This window comes from Boleophthalmus pectinirostris, unplaced genomic scaffold, assembly GCF_026225935.1.
Source record: "Boleophthalmus pectinirostris isolate CB_2022bp ecotype Guang Dong unplaced genomic scaffold, ASM2622593v1 HiC_scaffold_23, whole genome shotgun sequence".
Lineage (NCBI taxonomy): Eukaryota > Metazoa > Chordata > Actinopteri > Gobiiformes > Gobiidae > Boleophthalmus > Boleophthalmus pectinirostris.
The window spans coordinates 9039224-9060928 of record NW_026571207.1 but is presented as its reverse complement, the minus strand read 5'-3'; the positions used below and the strand labels follow the sequence as shown (position 1 = coordinate 9060928).

At 38.8% G+C, this 21705-nt stretch overlaps 1 protein-coding gene across 1 annotated transcript in view; it reads left to right on the top strand.

Moving 5' to 3' along the window:
- Window positions 1–21383, top strand: part of egf (epidermal growth factor) — a 29674-nt gene extending 8291 nt beyond the window's left edge. The window contains exons 7-22 of the mRNA XM_055159616.1: window positions 553–675; window positions 4607–4726; window positions 4928–5065; window positions 5161–5297; window positions 5640–5788; window positions 5958–6062; window positions 6140–6363; window positions 9187–9354; window positions 9463–9612; window positions 11741–11803; window positions 11875–11991; window positions 13441–13548; window positions 15497–15647; window positions 16306–16470; window positions 18191–18293; window positions 21189–21383. Coding sequence (XP_055015591.1) covers window positions 553–675; window positions 4607–4726; window positions 4928–5065; window positions 5161–5297; window positions 5640–5788; window positions 5958–6062; window positions 6140–6363; window positions 9187–9354; window positions 9463–9612; window positions 11741–11803; window positions 11875–11991; window positions 13441–13548; window positions 15497–15647; window positions 16306–16470; window positions 18191–18293; window positions 21189–21383 — 2216 coding nt within the window. The remainder of the gene's footprint in view (window positions 1–552; window positions 676–4606; window positions 4727–4927; window positions 5066–5160; window positions 5298–5639; window positions 5789–5957; window positions 6063–6139; window positions 6364–9186; window positions 9355–9462; window positions 9613–11740; window positions 11804–11874; window positions 11992–13440; window positions 13549–15496; window positions 15648–16305; window positions 16471–18190; window positions 18294–21188) is intronic.
- The last annotated feature ends 322 nt before the right edge of the window (window positions 21384–21705 follow it).

Below are 21705 nucleotides of genomic sequence, written 5' to 3'. Positions count from 1 at the left end.
GGGACTAAAAGACTCTGACCAGAGGAAAAAACCTAAAACTCTGAATTCAGTGGATTTTACATGTCTTTTATAATCCTCTGGGATGTCTTCTCTAACTGTCTTGAGTACAGGGAGTCCAGGCTGCTCTGAGGATGGCCAATCACCTTACTCACCTATTTAACTACATCGACCATGATCCTTTGCTCCATTTTGGTGCAAACTACATGACGAAATAGCATTAAAATTTAGTTCTTTCAATCAAGTCAAGTTGTCAAGGCATCTTAAGAGGAAAAAGTAACATATTCACAATTTTGTTAACCTCCACAAAATATCGCAATAAATCCCGTACTGTGAGCTGTATATCGTCAAAATATCATACCGTGAGATTTGGATATCGTAACATCCCTAATATTTTTAAGTTATGTTTTTTCTTTTTAAGAATTTATAAAAGTTAAAGTCTTATTTAAATTACTGTGAAGAATAATATGACTTTTATTCAAGAAGAAAAAAAAAAACTTTGGCGGTCAATGTTGAATCCTGTTGTCAGTGTTAAAACAATTGCGTCTATTGCAGATGTAAATGAGTGTGCCCACTGGAACCACGGCTGCTCTCTTGGCTGTGAGAACGTCCCAGGATCTTATTTCTGTACCTGTCCTAAAGGATACACCCTCCTACCAGACAAGAAGTCATGCCAAGGTAAATACACAATTATTTGAGCAATATATATTACTCCTGTACAGATATCTTGTATCTTGAGGTAAAAATATGACCGCTGTGTGCTGTCTGGATTGAATCATAACGTGTTTTATTGTCTGATAATCAGGAAGTGGTGTTAGCATGCTAGTTGTTGCAGCTTTACTATTCTTTACGATAAGACTCCTCACTGGTTTCACACACGGTTGTAATAAGTGCTTGTAAACTCGGTGCAGTGAATAATTAGGATTTAGGTAAGTGAGGAATACTTTGGACCACTGCAAACCGTTTAAAATTATCTACTTGTGTTTTTCATGTTTTTACTTGTGCCAACCCGTAAGCACAAGTAAAAATCAGGTACAGAGCCTTTAAGTCGCCTGTCAGTTTCACCTATTGGCATTTGGGTGGCTGCACTTAGTTTCCAGACTTAATTTTGTAAAGAATAGGTGTTGCTCTCTCTTGGTTGTCCAGTCTAGCTGCTGCTCTTAACTCTTTTTGTGGAGTGTGAAAGTTGACATTTGACCCCAGACACTATTTGACCCCAAAGATGTTATAAAAGCTCAGGTCACACGTCCACACAGACTAGACTTGTGTTAGGATCGAACTAGGGAGAGGGAATGTCCCATGCATGTGTGTCTAAAAATGAAGTTATGTCATTCTATTCTCATCCCCCAAGTTCACTTTAAAACATTCAGCGTGGGTCATCTCTACAGACAATGTGTCTCTGTTGTCTAGGCGAAACAAAACAAATAGATGTATGTAACGCGTAACAAAGGAATTTTAGTGGCAAAAGGCGTATAGAAATGTCTCCAGTCAGAAAAAAGTTTGAAAAAAATTGTGCTAAAAGACAAAAAGTTTTGAATTACGTAGTTTTCAGTTGTTACTTGTTAAACCTTTAACCTCACACAAGTACCTCAAAACACCTGAAAAAATCCTCCCAGATTGCTATACTGTACTAATTATTCTGCCCCTGGGGTAGAGTGACAGATGGGTCATTCCATGCCAAATCAAATAGGAAAAGTCTCAAATTTTAGCTCCCTATAGTTTTGTCATTAAAAAAATATTTTGTCAACTCTGCTCTGACCTGTTTTGAGCAGAGTTTTCCAAGGAGCCACTTTCAGATTGCTGTATCTAAAAAACTATTTAAGGTCGGTCCTTCAAATTTTCAAGGGTTAAAATATGGCAAATGTACTTGTAGAAGATGAACTTTTACACATGTGCTTTTGGTTTATCACAGATTTCTGGGGGTTTGAATTTGCTCGAAAATTCTGTTCTTCACATATGAGCACATATTTGAAGGACTGTGGAAAGTGCAATTTCAAAGACAGAGGTTTGATATTGAACATAAACCTTCCCACACATGATGTGACTTTGTATTTTAAAACTGACCATCTGTGATGAACGCTCTAGAACAGGGGTCTCAAACTCAAATTACCGGGGGGCCACATTAGATACAGTCTGAGTGAGGCTGGGCCACATTGAGTATTCGATAAATAGCGGTTGCACGGGAAATGAAGAGAGAGAAAGAACAACACGCAACACACTTTCTTAATCTTTAATAACAGTTCAGAACATGAAAATTTATTTAGAACGTAAGTTTAAACTAATACGTCTACTCTTCTTCTTTTGCCTACTTCTTGCTGGTTGAAACCTAGCTACGCTTCATCTTCCACAGCTGAGAGATATTTGGCTTGCAGGAGGAAGCATATGAGATCCTCAGGATAGATTGAAGATGCTCATCAGTGAGCCGTGACCTGTAGTTTGATGGTGCTTTCACACACTTTCACACTGGTGTGAACGTGAACCCGGGTCCAAACCATAGACAGCAGGTCCAAACGAACTATTCCAAATGCATCATGGAAGAAACGCGTCTCCTTTGCCTGAAATGACGCGCTGTACGACTCCAGCGTAGTAACAGATTGTTGTCCAGACGCAGCCACGATTCATTTTCGAATTATGTTACCAACAATGGCCAATACAGAGAATGTAATACACGAAGATCAGAGCAAGTACGTGCGAACATGTGGCTCCAGAGTGAGTCAAAGTTGGGGTTGTGTACTTCTGTTCAGGACCTCCACAGAGAAGTCCCAGTGTTCCCCGTGATCATGTAGGAAGCAGCATTTGTTATTTTAGGCTTTAATTAACCAAATAATTTCATGGCAATAGGCAATCGCCCATTCAGTTGATTCACCTTTAAAAAATCTGACATAGACACACAAAAATCACTGACATTATTCTTTGGAATTAAGTGGAGGGCCGCAAAAAATCCTTCCGAGGGCCGCGAGTCTGAGACCCCTGCTCTAGAAAATATTAAGTGTTCAAAATCAATAAAATTAATTTGGTGCCATCTTTACCATGTTATACCAAAAAAATTATAACACCCCTATAATATGCGATGTAATGAAAATGATAACGATTAAATAAAATATTAAATCCAAACTATTCAACCATCTAAGGTATGTATTCTGGCGCAAATCTAACACGCACATGTCGTTGCTTAACTGGTCAAACCATACAATAAAACCAATTCACTTTGAAAATCTTACTTGTTACACCACTTCTGCCTCGGGAGCTCAAACCGACGGCATTTAAACTTCATCAGCGCTTGGGGGTTGTGCGTATGTGCAGTAACATTAGGGAGCTCAAATTGACGGGTAGCTCAGATTGACAGAACATAACCACCACTAGCTCAATTATACACATTCATACAAGGGGATCAGTGTCTTGCCTAGAGACACAATGACAGAATTTGGTCCGAGTGGGAATCAATCCTCCAACTTTGAGCCACTGTTACCACTACACCTGTACTTGTACTGTTGGAATAGCATTAGTAAAAGCTAACTTACTTTTTCTTTCACTGATTATTACTACGTTACTAGTATTATAAGTATTATTATCTCCAACTCTTATCTGTAAACTTGTCTTTTTTATGGAGTAATTACCTTTTCTTCCATAAAAAATCCCAAACACAGGTCTAATCTCTCCTGCTGTAATCTGACAGCGAGCAGACAGCACTGTGGGAAACTGACCCAATAAGATTAAACTATGAGGTGACATTTCCTATGGGAACATATCTGGTCAGCAGCTTTATCTGCATAAGCTGTTTAGAGCACAGCCAGTCCCAGCGCAACACACACAGTCAACCCACAAACACAAGTCACTGTGGCTTTACTTAACGAGATACATAGCAATGTAGACAATTTATGTCAAGGGTCTAAGGATCTTATAGACAACTATAGATTAAAAAGAGCATCTGCCAGCCTATTCAAAGCTTCCTGGCACAATGAGAGGTGGGTAGAGTATTGACCTTGTTCCACCCCGCCCACTTTTCCCTCTAAATGCTATAACCACGCTCTGTTTTTGGCTGCACATCCGGGTAAGCGGGAATCCCATTCATTTCAATGGAGAAACTGAGAAAAGTTTCTCTGCTCAAATGAGTTAATACAGTTTGGCATGCAAAAAAACTAAACAAAGCAGAGATTCTGTTATTTCTAAAGAATAGACACAAAAATTACAAACAAATCATATCTGAAGGTAAGATGTAAGAGGCGCAAATGTTTGAATCGTTTCATTCTGTCAGCATAAAGCTTTGTTACTTATTCACAGTGGAAAGAGTAACCAAAACTTTTACCCATGTAAGAGTACTATTACGATGTAAAATAAGAAGTAAAAGTGAAAAGCTACTCTGAAAAATACAGAAGTAAATATGTAAGTATGTGTATGTAATGCAAATGATCATGTAGAAGGTTGGATGGTTTCCACAAGATTATGATTTAAAGTGTCCACTCCAGTTTTCACATGTACAGTATTACCATGTCTCTGTGAGCTCACAGTGCATCACACAGTTTACTCAAGCCAAATGACTGAACCTATAATCATACATAAATGACTCTAACATGCTGATCGTGTTTTGTATGTTGTATTTTCTCTGCAGAGATCATAGAGTGTGACAGCAGCAGACAGTGTGGGAGTGGCTGTCTGGAGGTAGGAGGCAGGGTGGAGTGTGTGTGTCCAGAGGGTTCTGTGCTGCAGGAGGATGGACAGGCCTGCACTGGTAAGAGGCCTGGACCAGCAAGTCATATGAGTGATTATTTTGGGGGAGCAACCTGCACTACTTACTTTAAGTGTTAAGAAAATTGTGGAATATTAAGTGCTATTTGAGCTATATTCATTCAGTTTATTGGGGTAAAATTTTTCATATGTTTTAGTTTTTTTTATATGACGGTGTTTCTAAGCGGGCTTGCTTGTTTGACAGGCTGCTCGTCTGCAGACAGAGGCGGCTGCAGTCAGTTGTGCTCTCCTCTGAACTCCAGCGTGAGCTCTGGGCTGTGGCAGTGTGGCTGTGTGCCTGGATATGAGCTACATCAGGACAGGAGACAGTGCACTGCAGTGGGTGAGACACATACAGTTTGAGAGGAGACACACGTGTATACAGTATGACAGCAGAGACAAGAGATATAAAGATTAAACTGTGCTGTGCTCCTGCAGGCCCACCTCCTCTGCTGCTTGTTGCCACTTTAGTGGATGTGCGGAGGATCCATCCTGATGGAGCAGGAGAGGAGGTGCTGCTGTCAGAGACCACAGGGAGAATCACAGCTCTGGACTATGACCCAGTCCACAAGGAGGTGAGCTCCTAGCTGCAGTTTTTTTTTTTTAGATACTTACAAGAACACTGTCACACTGAGTTTTGACACAGCAAAAAAGCTGCTGACTTCATTGACAATATCAAGACAAAAATAAGACAATATATTATATATTTTATATTATGATTTGTAGATGTGTAAGGTGCGCTCTATGCAAGTAGTTTAGTACAGAGCGATAATGACCCCCAGTGGGCAAAACCGGTAATAACTTGTCCTGTACTGTTTCTGTTTCTGCTTCTCCTTTATCCTTTATTTCAGAACTTTCTGGTGTTTTTATCTGATTTAATTCTGTGTTTACTGAGTGTAATATGTGCATACTTGTAGATATACTACACGAGCACAAGCCGGAGGAGCATAGAGCGTGTGAGTGTTGAGGACAGCTCCAGACACACTGTGCTGTCTGAGGGAGTGGAGTCAGTACAAGGTCTGACCATAGACTGGCTCCAGCGCATCCTCTACTGGACTGAACAGAGGTAACACTCTCTACATAGATTATGTCCTGTAAACCAAAACCAAAACGATACGACTGGGCTAAGTGGAGAACGAGAGACAAAGACTAATTGACTATGAAGACACTACTGCTCCACTTTGTTTACTCACTGAATGACTTTGAAAAACTGTTGTTTCTTTATGTATCTTCAGCCAATCCACAATAGAGTGCAGTTTGCTGACCGGACTGAGAAGAGAAACAGTCGTAAGTGAGGGGCTCCAAAAACCAAAAGCCATTGCAGTTCATCCTTTAGTGAAGTAAGAACCACTCGCTGCAACGTTTGATTAAAACAAAACAAAAAAAATTAAATGCATTTTCTGTGTCTCTTGTTCAGGAGATTATTCTGGACAGACGTAGGCTCAAGGCCCGTGGTGGAGAGTGTCTCTTTAGACGGAGGAGGGCGTGCGGTCGTGGTCAGAACTAACCTTATCTCTCCCAGTGCCCTGAGCTTAGACTTCCCAGAGGAGCGGCTGTGGTGGGCGGACAGCGGCACGGGGCTGGTGGAGAGCGCTCGGCTGGACGGGTCACTGCGACGCACCCTGTCAGAGAAACAAGTAGGTGAGGCTCCTGTCATAACATCTACACAACATGTTTAGAAATTAGTAGAGGAAGAGAGATCACAGTGCTATTACTATTTTACTGTGCATTAGGGTTGAAACTAACACATTTTTATTAATTGACTGGTCAAGCGATTTTAAAAAATTGTACACTGAGAGTTTTGACAAAATAAAGGTTGAAGGTTAGTGAATGAAAACTTCTACAGCGAGAATATTTATGAATCTTTTTTGAAACTTTGATTTTATAATGCCGGTCTTAAACATGTTATAAAACATTTTGGCATGTGTTTTTGAGTCTGTATAGTCCAGATAACAACAAATATCAAAATACTATTGCAATTATTCGACGAGTCATGATTCTGATTAATTCTTTCAGTTCCACTATGCATGACTGCTGTGTAATGACTGCTGCTAGTTTATAGGCACAATCTGATTGATGGAAACCTAAATAACCTTTAATTCATTTTACTGAAATACTGTATGCTAATAAATTTGACAATAACTGGTGTACCACTACTCCAAAAACATTTTATTACTGGTAGAGGTGCTCTGATCCGTTTGCCTTGATCAGCCGTTACTAAACAATATGATTATAATCGAATTACTTTTTTGCCTTTTAACTTATCTAAAGAGTTTTAAGAATGGCATATTCTAAAGATCTAATAGTTTAGTTTAGTTTATTTATTTAATGAGACAGCGACAGTGCACAATATACATTAACCTTAACAGGAGAGATGCATTGTACCAGGTTGTAAGTGCCAGTGCTAATTTCCTGCTATTGTCCCTGGGCAGGCTGATGTTATAATTCATAAAATCAAACATACAAAGAGAATGTCTTTATAATGACTGGAGCATCATAACAATTCTGTATCATCATGCACTCCCAGTTCTCTCAGCATCTTAAAAACATCATCCTTATCAAAAGCATCATTCAATTCATTCACTCCAGAACATCACTCTGTCTTCACTCATCAGTCCACACTATGGGCGCAGGTTTGGATTGAGAGGATTCACTGTTTCGCCAGGTGCGAGAATGTGCCATAGTTTGTACATGTGATCAGCTCAGTTGGTAACATGTCCCACTGACGGACAGCCGCGCATGAAAAGGCTGAATCTCCAAATGCTGTCCTGTAATACTGGATTATCACATACTGTGTGATACACATAGCCTGATTCATCAGTCTGTTTCACTTTGTAGAAACCATCTGACCTTGCAGTGTTAGAATTCGTTCGTTCGACGGTAGGCACATACTTTTTATCATTTAACCAATCGCTGCTATTTGGCTGTGAAGTATGTAATGCGCTGCTAACTGGGCAAACTGGTATATTAGGCAAGGCAAGGCAAGTTTATTTGTATAGCACAATTCGTACACAAAGTAATTCAAAGTGCTTTACAGAATAAGAAATACATTAAAATCATAATAAAAACAAAACATAAATAATCATGAAGATTAAAATTAAAAAGAGAGACATAAATTGAGAGAAGAGTGCGGAATGAAAACCTTTCAGTTATATGCACAGTTAAACAGAAATGTTTTTGAGCCTGGATTTAAACAGCGTCACAGAAGAGTCTGTCTCACATGTTCAGGAAGACTGTTCCAGGTTTTAGCTGCATGAACCTGAAACGCTGACTCCCCTTGTTTAGTCGTGACTCTGGGCACCAGCAGGAGGCCGGTCCCTGAGGTCCTCAGAGTGCGAGATGGTTCATATGACACTAACATGTCACAGATGTACTTTGGTGCTCGGCCATGGAGAGACTTGTACACAAGCAGAGCTGCTTTAAAGTCTATTCTCTGAGGCACAGGAAGCCAGTGCAGAGACCTGAGCACAGGACTTATGTGCTCGTACTTCCTAGTTCGAGTAAGGACCCGAGCTGCAGCATTCTGGATGTTCTGCAGCGTCTCACAGCTCGTTTGGAGAGACCAGTGAGCAGACCATTACAGTATCTAACCTACTGGAGACAAACGCATGGATAAGTTTCTCCAAGTCTGCTTTAGACAGTAAACCTTTGATTTTTGCTATGTTTTTTAGATGGTAAAAGGCTGCAGATGTTATTGATTTGATGTGGCTGTTAAAGTTCAAGTCTGAGTCCATTATTACCCCTAGATTTCTTGCCTAATTTGAAGGTTTTAGAGAGAGAGACTGGAGGTGACTGCTGACACTGTCTCTTTGTTTTTGTGGACCAAACACTATGACTTCAGTCTTGTCAGAGTTTAGCTGGAGAAAGTTGTTTTGCATCCACACACTGATCTGTTGGATGCAATGACCAAGTGAGTCCACTGGTGCATAGTCTCCTGCTGCCAGAGAGACGTAGATCTGAGTGTCATCTGCATAATTGTGGTAGGACACATTATTGCTGCTTATTAACTGGCCTAATGGCAGCATGTAGAGATTGAACAACAGGGGGCCCAGGATTGACCCCTGAGGCACCCCACAGGTCAGGGCCATGTGATCTGAGACACAGTTTCCAATTTCAACAATTATATTAAGCTTTTCTCAAATCCTGTAGGCAGAAGGGCAATAAGGTCTTTCCCTTTGATGAAATTCACAAAACATTCTCTTTATTCCAGCTTTAAATCCTCAATCTTGGGAATCATTGACAACACTGAATATATGGCTCTTCAGTGATTGGCTGGTGCCCGAACTTGCACTTCCGGGGTTTTTGCGAACCATCTAGTGTATTTTGATTCCTGACCTAGTTGCTGGAGAGAAATTAAATTGAGCGGAGGCACTAGGTGGCACCAGCCTGGCTATGTTACACAGGCTCACAAAAATAAACATTATAAGACTTTGATGATATCAGACTTAATCTGTTTCGCCCCAGCTCAAGTGTTTGGCCTGGCAGTGTGGGAGGAGCAGCTGTGGGTGTCTGAGCAGGAGCAGCATCAGCTCAGGAGCTTCCACAAACGCACTGGAAAGGAGCTGGAGCGTCTCCATAGCAACATGGTACAACCGGCGAACATCGTGGTGTTTCATCCCGTCGCAAAACCAGGTGACAGAACCGAATACAGCCAAATTACATAAATGATGAGTTGGTGCAAAGATAGTGTTTTATATTCCTGAATAACTCCATCCCTGGTGTTGTGTTTGCGGTGATCAGGAGCAGACGTGTGCCTTCATAAGAATGGAGGATGTGCTCAGCTGTGTGAGAGCAAACTGGGGACGGCTCTCTGCTCCTGTCTGCCCCACTACACTCTGTCTGCAGATGGGACCAACTGCCACCAGGGGGAGACAGCCAACAATATGACAGGTCACTGCCAGTGGTTTTGCTTTTTTTGTGTGTAATTTATACAATAGATGCATCAAGAATTTCGGACTTCCGGTCATTGCGCAATGCATGCTGAGAAGGATTTTCCGAAAAAAAGAGCATCAAACCGCCATGTTTGATTTTACAGTGGGATGCGTCTATTGACAAAGCCGATCTTTTCAAGTCTTTTAAACCATACTTGCTTTTGTTTCTGGTTCTGATATTGTCATATTTACCTCCGCCAAGGAGGTTATGTTTTTGCCGGCGTTTGTCTGTTTGTTTGTTTGTTTGTTTATTTGTCTGTTAGCAACATAACTCAAAAAGTTATGGACCGATTTTGATGAAATTTTCAGGATTTGTTGGAAATGTGAAAAGGAAGAACTGATTTCATTTTGGGGGTGATCCGGAAGAAATCCTGGATTCTGGATCACTTTGAAATTGTAGTTAACATTGTGGTAAATGGGGCCAAAAATTTTGTTTCTCAATATCTCGGTTAATTATTGACCAAACCCAATGAAATTTGACTCAGGGATGGACAATGGGATCCTCTTTCATATTCCAAAGGTTGATCCAGATCTGATCCAGAAGACTGATTTTATCGCAATTTATTTAAAAAATGGGGGTAGTCCTTGGCGGAGGTCTGCGCCAAGGTGAGTGCTTTTCTAGTTTGGTTTTGGGATTTAGACATTGTAATTGTGTGGTTGTTGGATGTCCTAACAGCAGAAAACGGCTCGAGAAATTTGTTTGTGAACTCCATAAATGCAAAAGAGAATCAGATGTGTGTGACTGCAAACCTCAGTTCAAACTATTTCCCTTCCCAACGGATTTGAAAAATAGTGAAAGTGAAGGCGATGGGCAGTATTGATCCACAGGAAGAACGAAAAAAGGAAACCTTTGGCTGCCTAAATCATCCCGAGTTTGACACGAACATTTTGTATGTGGAGCATCAACAAAGTGGGATCCCGTTTGTTAAGCGAGAGGTGCAGAAGACAAACAGGCTGAGCTCGTACTTTCTTGTTCTTGTGGTTTTACAGCAACATCACGTCTTGGTCTCTTTGCAGTGGAAGTTGTTTCTTGGCGAACAGCTGGTGCCTTTCGCTTTGGCATTGACTTTTTTAAAGCATAACCAAGGTGGAGTGAGGGACATCCAACAACCACACAATTACAATGTCCGAATCCCAAAACTAAAATTTGACCAGAAACAAAAGCGATATGGTTCAAAAGACTAGAAAAGATCAGATTTGACAATAGACACATCCCAATGGGAAAACAAACATGGCGGTTTGATGCTCACTTTTTTGGAAAATCCTTCCCAGTATGCATTGCTCAATGACCGTAAGTCCGAAATTATTGATGCATCTATACAAATGGCTAACATTGCACACCTCTAGTTCTTAAATTAGTTTTTACTGAAATAACATACCTTTATATTAAATTTATATCAAATAAAAATTATTGTTTCTTGAACCTATCTTAAAAATGTATGGACTAAGGCTGTGCAATCAATCAAATTTTGATCACGATTTCAAATTGTGTGTCAAACGATCTTCAAACTCAGTTAATTGAGTTGAAATGACAAAGCTTAACAAAGTTTATTTCGGGATATTTTTTGTATAAATACGTTTATTTATTTTATTTTATTTTATTATAGAGATTGTAGAACAGCTGGATAAACAGTTTATTTTTGATATATTTATGTTTTTCTATGCCTTATTTCATGTTTAGAGTGATATTCTATTCTTTTTATGTTTTATACATCACAAAATTGCTTTCAGTTTGGAAGTTTTGCATCGGTTATCAATAACAAAGTGTGTTTTTTTTGTTTTTTGTTTTTTTTGAGAGAGAGAGAGAAATGCTGAATAAATGCATCATGTAATTAAAGAATAATCGTGATTTCAATATTGACCAAATAATCGTGATAATGATTTTTTCATAATCGAGCAGCCCTAGTATAGACTATTTATTAGAAGTATTACAAAAAGGTAAAATAAGTTGAAATGACACAGCAATATGTCTGTTTTAAATGTTTATAAGGAAAATATTTTACTGTATTTGTTTGTTTCATTTCAGAAAGCCAAACCCACAGTGAAGAAAGCACTACTGTGATAAGTGAACTTGTGGAGTGTGACAGAGAGCGTCGATTTAGACTCCAGCACTGGCACTACGAGCAGCCTCTCAGACAAGATGGTGGCAGGTAACATTATGAAAACACAACTGAATCAAGCTCCCTGTGGTTCAAATGTATTCAGCGTCTTTGTGTCACAGATGAGCACGAGTGTTCCTCCCTCCACTGTGATGCCAATGCCCAGTGTGTGCAGACAGCAGGGGGCAGTGTTTGTGTGTGCGCAGAGGGCTTCACAGGAGACGGGCGCCTGTGTCTGGGTGAGTAAATGTGAGGTGAAATTAATATTAATATTAATACAATTTTTCTACTCCAAAAGAAGGTTATGGGGATTATTAATCATGTAAATTACTCCAACCAACAAATCCTCTTTTGTTAAGCTAAAAGTACTTAAGATTTTTTGATCTTGTCGACCTGAGTAGCTACAGCTGCAGTGATGTACAAAGCCTATAATCATCTGCTTCCTCCTCCAGGAATTATTTGAGCAGAGTCAGTATAACCTTAGAGGAACATTTACCTTAAAAAAAAAAAAAATTAAGATAAGAACTAAGAAAAAAAGTGATTGTATTTCGTTTAGAGGGGTTAGTATATGGAATAACCTGAGTGTTGATTTAAAGGGCCCATCTCATGCAAAGTAACTCTTTTCACATTGTATCTTCTGCACATATACAAGCACAATCCATTACACAATAGTTATGAAATCTTACTGATTTCTTGGAGACAGTCACAGACCGGGAACTATGAAAGACCGGCTATTGCTCATCCCCCGCCCGTCCTGAGAAAGCACAGGCTCCACCCTCCAAACGTGACGTAGGCTCTGAGTGAGCCGCCCTTCCTCCACCCATCATGTATCCTGATAGCCGTAGGAATAAACTTTTATTCATCATGGTGATACAGCGCGTTCAGCCGCATGTGTTGGACCCGGAATCAGACGAAAACTTGGAGGTGCACGAAGCGCAAGCACCGTGTTGACATCAGCTGAATATTACTGATCGGTAAAGTGTTAATAAACACTAGTAGATAAACTTATTATGTCATGTACACTGTAGTATATAACTATTAGCTTATGCTGTCGCTTTTGTTTAGGTGTTCATGTGGGAATTGTCAGCCTATGCGGGGTGGAGGTGGGGCGGAGGCGAGGGAGGGGGGTGGTTGTGAAGTGCCTTCTGCTGCGTCAAACGCCTCATAGTTGTAGCTGCAGCATCATCTTTGTAGCAGCAATTTGGTAAAAACATACACACATATACAAGGCCCACACATCACTCTTAGAAGGTAAAAAGCTCAGAAAAGTTGATTTTGCATGAGATGGGCCCTTTAAAAAAGTCTAATACTTTCGAAGTCTTTAAAAAAGGGTATAAAGTGTTATGTTTTGAAAGATATAGACCTCTGGAATGAATGAATTATGCATTCAAGTTTGTTTGTTTTAATTAATATTTTGTCTCTTATATTTACAGTAAGTCGCAACTGAAATTGTATGTTAACTTGCTGTTTTCTTTCTTGGAATTCTGTCATTGTTTAATAGGGTTAGGCATTATAAGTACTTTTTACTTCAGCCTAAACCCTTTCGGTCATGATCTACAGTGTGGGATTGTAGTCTATGTTTTGTTTTGTTTTCTAGTGCTGCAAAATGACCGATTAAACTACTACTAATAAATTATGCAAAAGTGCTGTAACTGTGCTGAAGTTTGTTGTTTGTGTTGCTGTTTCAGACATAGATGAGTGTGAGGCTGCAGTGAACTTATGTGATCCAAATGCACACTGTGTGAACACTGAGGGCAGTCTGCTCTGTCGCTGTCACGCAGGATTTGAAGGGGATGGTACCACTTGTAAAGGTGGGTCTCTCTAATGCTGTTATGGACTGTTATTTTTATAATATGTTACCCCAATTTTAGATTTTTTTTAAGCTTTGAATGGACTGGCCCCACAGTACGTCTTGGACCTCATCCAAATTGACATTCCCGTGTGTTCTCTGAGGTCCAAGGGCCAACTCCAGCTCTGTGGCTGGCCCTTAACTCTGGAAGGCTCTGTCCCCCCATGTCTGAACAGATCCCACAGTGGAGAGTTTTAAGTCTTGACTTAAGACCCACTTTTATTCTCTGGCTTTTAACACTGTCTGAGTTGTGTGGTCCTCTGTGTCTTTTATTTGTTTTATTTACTTTATTTATTTTACTTAATTACTGCTATTCCATTCTGGTTTTATTGTTTTATGACTGGTATGACAAAATTTTTGCAATTTACCTTTTGGTGGTCTTTATTTTATGACTTTGGAAACTGCTTTGTTTGTAAAATGTGCTTTAGAAAAAAGTGGATTTGGATTTTTAAGTTACACTATGGGCAGCCAGCTACTGGAAAATACTGGGTGTGTATATTTTTCAGTGTCAGGCAATTTGAATCTTTGGTTCAATCTAGAGTAGATTTTTGATTCAAAATTTATTTAAATAAGAATTAATTAACAATTTTGTTTAGCTGGTTGTGATGTTTCAGAGTTAGACAAATGAAAAGCAGAGAGGAAAATAATGAATCAATAAAAAAAAAAAGATAATTCCAATTTGATGTGATTTGATTCAAGGAATCAAGAGAATAATTTGGGTTTTCTTTTCCAATCCAATCCACTTCATTTCTATAGCACATTTCACTAACAAACAGTGTCCAAAGTGCAGAACAAATACATAATAATAGCAACAATAATAAAATTATTAAATAAATGTTCAGATTTAATCATACTAATTTTAAAATAATAAAACCAGTAAAATAAAATAAGCAAAATCATAGAATAGCAATAAATACTAAATGATTAAAGATTAAATTAAATAGGCTGTTCAGGTCATAAAAAGAGGTAAAAGCAGCAGGGAGAGAACAAATCTATGGGATCTTATTACGTTAATGGGCCCGTCTCATGCAACTTTTCAGAGCTTTCTACCTTCTAAGAGTGATGTGTGGGCCTTGTATATGTAGCCGAAGTGGTTTTTAGATTGATTCGGCATTTTTTAACAAATTGCAGCGTATTTCTTCCACCCTCCCACGTGAAAACGAACTAAAGCTGCTACAATGATGACGCGGAAGATACACCTATGTGGTGTTTGACATAGCAGAAGGCACTTCACCACCGCCCCCCTCCCCCGCCTCCACCCCACATCGGCTGACAATTCCCACATGAACACCTAAACAAAAGCGACAGCATAAGCTAATAGTTATATACTACAGTGTACACGATATAATAAGTTTATCTACTACTACTACTTTATTAACACTTTACCAATCAGTAATGTTCAGCTGATGTCGACACGGTGCTTGTGCTTCGTCCGATTCCGGGTCCAACACATGTGGCTGAACGCGCTGTATAGCTGATGAATAAAAGTTTATTCCTACCACTATCAGACCGCTAAACGGGTTGTGTGGCTGCAGGGCTGTACACTTACGCCACAGGGTGCACGCCTGTCTCACAGGAGCCTGTGCTTTCTCAGGACGGGCGGGGGGATGAGCAATAGCCGGTCTTTCACAGTTCGTGGTCTGTGACTGCCTCCAAGAAATCAGTAAGATTTCATAAATATTGTGTAATGGATGCTCCAAAACCCAAATTGTGCTTGTATATGTGCAGAAGATACAATGTGAAAAGAGTTATTTTGCATGAGATGGGCCCTTTAAAAACTTGCTAATGTAAACTGGCATATAATTTAGTAACATTTTAATTATCTCAGGGACATAAACCCTGCCTTATTCAGTTTTTTTTTCATGGTTATTTATTTCCTTGTCTAACATTTCTAGCGGTAGCAACAGTCCCTCCTGTGGTCACCAACATGACTCCAGGACATCGCAACAACACTGTGGTTGAGAAGTGTCCGTCAACTCACGAGTCCTATTGTCTGTACCAGGGAGTCTGCTTCTACTTCCCAGACATGGACTCCTACGCGTGCAAGTAAGTACAGAGGATATTTGTACTTTGCGCCCAGTTAATTACAAGTAATAGCGCTCTGATGTGAGTAAATGTTTTGGTTACGTTTCCCCACTACGAGAAAGTGAATAAGTGAGTTAATATGTGACAAAAGCATTATGTAGGGCTAGGCAAATGACAAAGTATTGTAATTTATTGATTAATCCTGCTTTTCAATGTTATTTTATTTGGCCTTATTAATAATAAGTGAATTTCATTATCCTGAAATTAAAGAAATACACTTTTTGTCATTGCCATTTGACAAAGTAATAGTCTTTCTTCCTTTAAAGTCTTTACTCTGGTTCAAACTAAATCTCAAAAGTGTGATTATTAAATAGCTCCAATATACAGACAGTTCAAATATGTTCAAATCTTTTTTGTTACTTTTTTGTGATTTTTTTTTTTTTTTAACCAGAAATAGGTAATTATTTGGGTCACTATGTTGTACTTAAAGTTAGAATTTTCTTCCCATATCTCTGTTTTCAAGTGCTCATTTAATAGTTTTGACCGCCATTACTACTGTCAACCATTAAGTGTCAGTATTGTGCCATGACTACCGTAGTTAGAGATCAAGTTTTCATTTAAATTGTATTTTTTTCACTTAAAGAAAACATAACTAACCTTTAACTAACCTGTGTGTCAGCTGCGTGTCGGGCTACATGGGCGAGCGCTGTCAGTTCAGTGACCTGGAGTGGTGGGAGCTGCAGCAGGCCGAGGAGCAGAAGAAGAGGAACGTCACTATAGCGGGCTGCATGGTGGGCCTCATCTCCCTTCTCTCCATCGCTGCCTGCGTCACCTACTGCTACGGGTAAGAGACAGACCACAGTCAGACTCTACCAGAACTACTTTTTTATTGAATTATGAAAACAGGACATGGTAACTGGTGGAATTATGTCTTTATCTAATTTATACCAAGACACAAATCAATAAAAAATAGTATACAGGCTGGATACTTACATATTTAAGTGCACTGTGTTTCTGGTGAGAGGTCCATCTTGCTTTTATTCAGTTACAGGTATGTTTAATCATACCTTGTAAATCAGACAGTCTTACTGAAGCAGGGTTGCCTTGCCACAGACCTGACCTGTGACTTTGCTTGGTTGTCTGCTTGACTCCATGACGGTAGAGAATTCTGAGGAACATTCCCGACGAAACACCAACAACTACAAGAAGAAAAGTTACATAGCAACAGGTTACATAGTGAATCAAATTTTAAGGTTCAAATTTGTGTTAAAGAAGAAAACGATGTCCGCTGCAGTTCTTTGAAGCTCCCAAGTTTTTATTTCAATGACACATCTGACGTCTGATGTCTGAAGAACAGCTTGACCCGGAATCATGGAAATAAAAATTTGGGAGCTTCAAATAACTGCAGTGTGGATCTCTTTCTTTCTTTCTTTGCACGATTTTTGTCTTTGGACCCAGCACGCACTTGCAGTTTTTATTGAATGTGCATGGCTCTATTTACCAGTTTTGAAATTTGAGTTGTAAAACTTTGCAACATAATATAGAGATAAAAATGTTTTTCTCAAAATCAAAATTTAGTTTGAAAAGTAGTGTTTATGACCAATAAACTCCTATGTAGTAAATATGTAATAGTTGTAAGTTCTTGGTATAAACTTATAATTAGTGGTGGGCGATAATTACTTTATTTACTATGAATCTCTTTTTTTTTTGCGTGATCTTGTTAATAGGGATGTAACGATATCCAAACTTCTCAGTATGATATTTATTGCAATATTTTGTGGACACTAAGAAAACTGTGAATAATACTTATTCCTTTTAAAATGCCCTTGGTTCGGTAATAATCTAAATCACTAACATTTAAAAGTTCTTAGAACAGTTATTTCTTCATGAAGTCTGGACTCAAACAGAGCAAAGGATCATGGTCTATGTAGTTCTGTCTGCGTTTTTACTATTGCTGCACCATAATTATTCTGTTTATGCAATGAGACCTATAATTCGATATATCGTGGTGGTCCACAATACTACTGAGAGACTTTTGACGATACAATCTCACGATATTTCAGTTATTGTTACATCCCTGCTCATTAATGATGAGGCAGTATTTTTCACAATGCATCAGAAATGGACTAAAATGTGTATATTTAATAATGACAATGAATAAATCCTATAATTATTGGCTCCATATATGCCGAAGCACATTCCTAAGTTTTGAATCTACCTTGATAAAGCTGAAATCAAAAATGTAGTGTGACGTACTGAGGATCTAAAAAGAAGAAAAAGAAGAAGGATCTAGTGACTCATTCTAACCTGTTATAAATGCACATTATTGAATTTTTCACTGTACTGATCAATAGTCTACGTCCCTTGATCGCTCCTCTGCATGTGGACACCCCGCTGTACTACACGTTTCTGTTCCAATTTATTTTCTATCTATTTGTGGTCATTTTTAAACATTTACAGAAGATATACTCAATATTCTCATTTTTTAATATTCCCTAAAACAACAATTGTGATCCATTTTTCAATCGATCCTCCTCTAACTGTAATAATGTTGATATCTAAAGAACTCGGAAGTGTTTTGCGAAGAAGCTCCCAGACGACGGCATGAGCGAGACCAGCGAGACGGTGGAGAGCATGTCTGTGACCACCACTTCCAGTATGCCACCGGTAAACAGCTGTATTCACTATTCTAAATCATAATATTATTTTATTTATGTTTATTAAGGACATTAGAATCGCATTAGACAAGCCAGATGCAGATACAATAGTTACATACAGATAAGATATAGCGTTTTACATTTTCAGTGAGGGCATTTTTGGTTGGAAACATACAATAATTTTAATGTTTTATTAAATTTGTTGTTTTTGGCTTCTAATTTTAAATCAGGTGGTTGCACTTCCACAGTTTGGCAGAGAAAGAGGACTTAAATGAAACAGAAAAGTTCTTGTAGAGGTGCAAATGCAAGGAACGGCAAAATAAAAGTGAAAAAAAAAAAAATGCATAGCACACTCAGATGGCCGATGTCCAAAAGCTTTTTTGTTTTATTTTTAAATAATGTTTTGGTAAAAAACGCCTTCGCCAGATCATTTTTTTTGCTTTGGACCACAGTACACAGCAGAGAAAGAGACAGACCAAGGGTCATCCTGTACACAGGAACAACACAATTACCACTAGTAGCATCTCTTGTGTTAGCTCTGTTTATGGTCCTGGCAAATTCTGAATTCAGTGGTGTATCACAGTTTAGACACTTAAAAATAATTTAAGATTATTAAAATTAGTCAGATAAATTTTCAAGGTGTAAAAGTTATGGTTCTTTAAAATTTCACAGTGGTGCCAGATAGGGATGGGCATTTGATGAAATTTTCTTAATCGATCGTCAGAAGAATTAACGATCGATTATCGATTAATCATTAACGTTTTTATATTAAATGATCATCATTATTATTACTATCTGCACTACTAATCTGCATAAATAAATTCAACTTTACGACATATAAACCGTAACGACTCTAGAGCCACATCAGCCCGTTTGACATTATTAATTATTAAAGTGTTTAATTCAGTTCTGAGCAACTTTCACAGAAACGAAACTTAAAACCGCATCGCTAATTTGCATAAACTCAGCGAAGATTAAAACTACTGCTCTTGTGCGCTGATGCGGTCAATTTCTGTCAGATTAAAAGACATGATTCAGTGGAATACAGGTTAGTGTGACCATATTTGCGTTTGTCAAAACCAGGACACCGTACGGGAGGTGGGAGAGGTGGGGACTCGTCATCAACATTGCGCGACTCTCACCTGGTAAAGCTTTTTCCCACTGGACACCGAAACATATGTGCTGCTTTGTACACTGTGCACATGGACTCACACTTGTCCTGACTGGAACAGAAAGCGTGGACTTTCTTGTACAAGTCATCGTTAAATACGCATTTGTGCTTCGGTACGTTGCAGACTGACCGAATGTTTGTGTTTGCTCGCTCCTTCTGAGTGCAGAGAGACACATGTACAGACCCCTGTTTGGTCACGCTACACACAGCAACCTACATTCGGTTTGTCGATTAAAATTAACGTTATCGACGAAATTCTTAATGATCAATTATCGATTAATCATGCCCATCCCTAGTGCCAGAGTTTGTTTTGTTTTTTTTGTCAAAGATCTTAAGGGTGAGTGTGTAAAATGAACAGAGTGGTTTCAGTGTGGTTGAGGAGACCTGAGACCATGAGGTGATACAATAAGATTGATTTGAAAAGATCATTGCATTCATGAATAGTTTTGAAGTCTGGAGACTCTAGATCTTTACATATAAAACAAAAGCATTTGAGACTAGTTTTAATCTTCTTTGTTAAGTATTTTGTGTGACTGATAAATGTCACTTTTTCATCCAGGCCAAGGTATTTAACTTCAATGACAGTTTTCTTTAATAGTCACCTCTAGGGGTGATATCAAAATATCCATATATCGTATTGTTTAATGTGATGCTACAGTATCAGGAAGGAAACTCGTTTATGCGACACATTTGACATTTTCAATGTTTTGATGAGTAAAATGGGTGTGTTTCTGTTAAACTTCACACACGACGTGGTTTAACAAAGACTTTTGGTGTCACAGTCATGATTTAGCCTTTATTTTTTACTGAACCGTATCAAATCGATTTGACATATATCATATCGAAGTGTAAGCTCACTGTATGGAGATATGTATCGTATCGACAACTTCTTAATGATACCCAGCTCTAGTCTCATGTCTCATCAAAGTCACACGTTTTGTTTGTGTACTCACTGAAAAACAGAGAATCTTTTTTTTTTTTATTCAAACTCAAGCGTTGTAGTAGTAATTGCAATAGTATACTGAGAGATGGTAAGACAGGTAAGAGTGTATGTTATGTCTAAGCAATGACAAAGGCTGCCTTACAAAAAATTTAATAAAAAAAAAAAAAACACCTCTAAAATAAAATTAATGCAGCTTTAATGAATGCGTGAGGTAAAATGATAAAATATGTTCATTTTGTAATTCCAAATGAGCTTAAACGGACCGGTCAGAGTCAACCATATGTGGTCAGGGAGCTGGACAATGCCTAGGTCTGCTGCTCTAAGCCCTTTTGAAACCTGCTATTAAAGACATAACCTGCTGCTTTGATCTTCAGTTTTCCATGACAACGGAGAGGGAAGTATATCCAGTAATGGGCTGTTCCGGAAGAGCTGTCTGCCCCTCCTGCTCCTCAGAACCAGGTAACCAACAGGGCTGCAACAATTTACTGGACTAATAATCGTGACTGAACCATATTTCAATGTTTATTTAGTCAAAAAAAGCACCTAAAACCTCATCAGGCTGTGTTTGCTAATGGGTGCATTGTGTTACCTTGGCAACTGCTGAACATTCCCCAAGAGACATACAGTAAATGCACCCCCAATGTGATCTTACTGCAGAGTATCTATAGAAATAATCATTTGAGTAGTTGTCTAATCAGGAAAAAGGAGAAAATAATTGTTGGTTGCAGCTATAGCGCACAACACGTTTTTGCTACTGCTGCAATTTGACAATTTTGGCTTTCTTCTGCCAGGTGACAACTCAGAAGACTCCGAATTATATGCAAAACACAACAGAGGCTATGAATGCTCCATACTGTCTACCGTCGCCATGGAAACTGACCACATCCCTGTCCGTCAATCAAGTCCAGCGTCAACCTTCACGACGTTCAAGCCTCACCAGAAACCACACAGCCCAGAGCCCCCTGCAGCCTCCTAGCTACAAATGACTCTAAACCCACAATGCACAAAACTTTCAAGTGCATATGACAGGTTTCAGTTTTTTGTTTTTTTTGGTTTTTTTCCCCCTTGTTTTGGTGGGACAGAAGTTCTAGTAAACATTTATCGTAGTTTTACATCAGTTAAATTCTAAAATGGGACACACATTGGTTGAGACGTTTGGTATAAATAGCCTAAAATTGTGAAAAGAGCGTCAAACATTGTGGACTTTTGTGTCATAATCTGAGGGCAGTGGCGGATGTGTTTTTTTTTTTTTTTTTTTTTTTGGGGGGGGGATTATAAATATATATTATTAATATATGTATTATATAT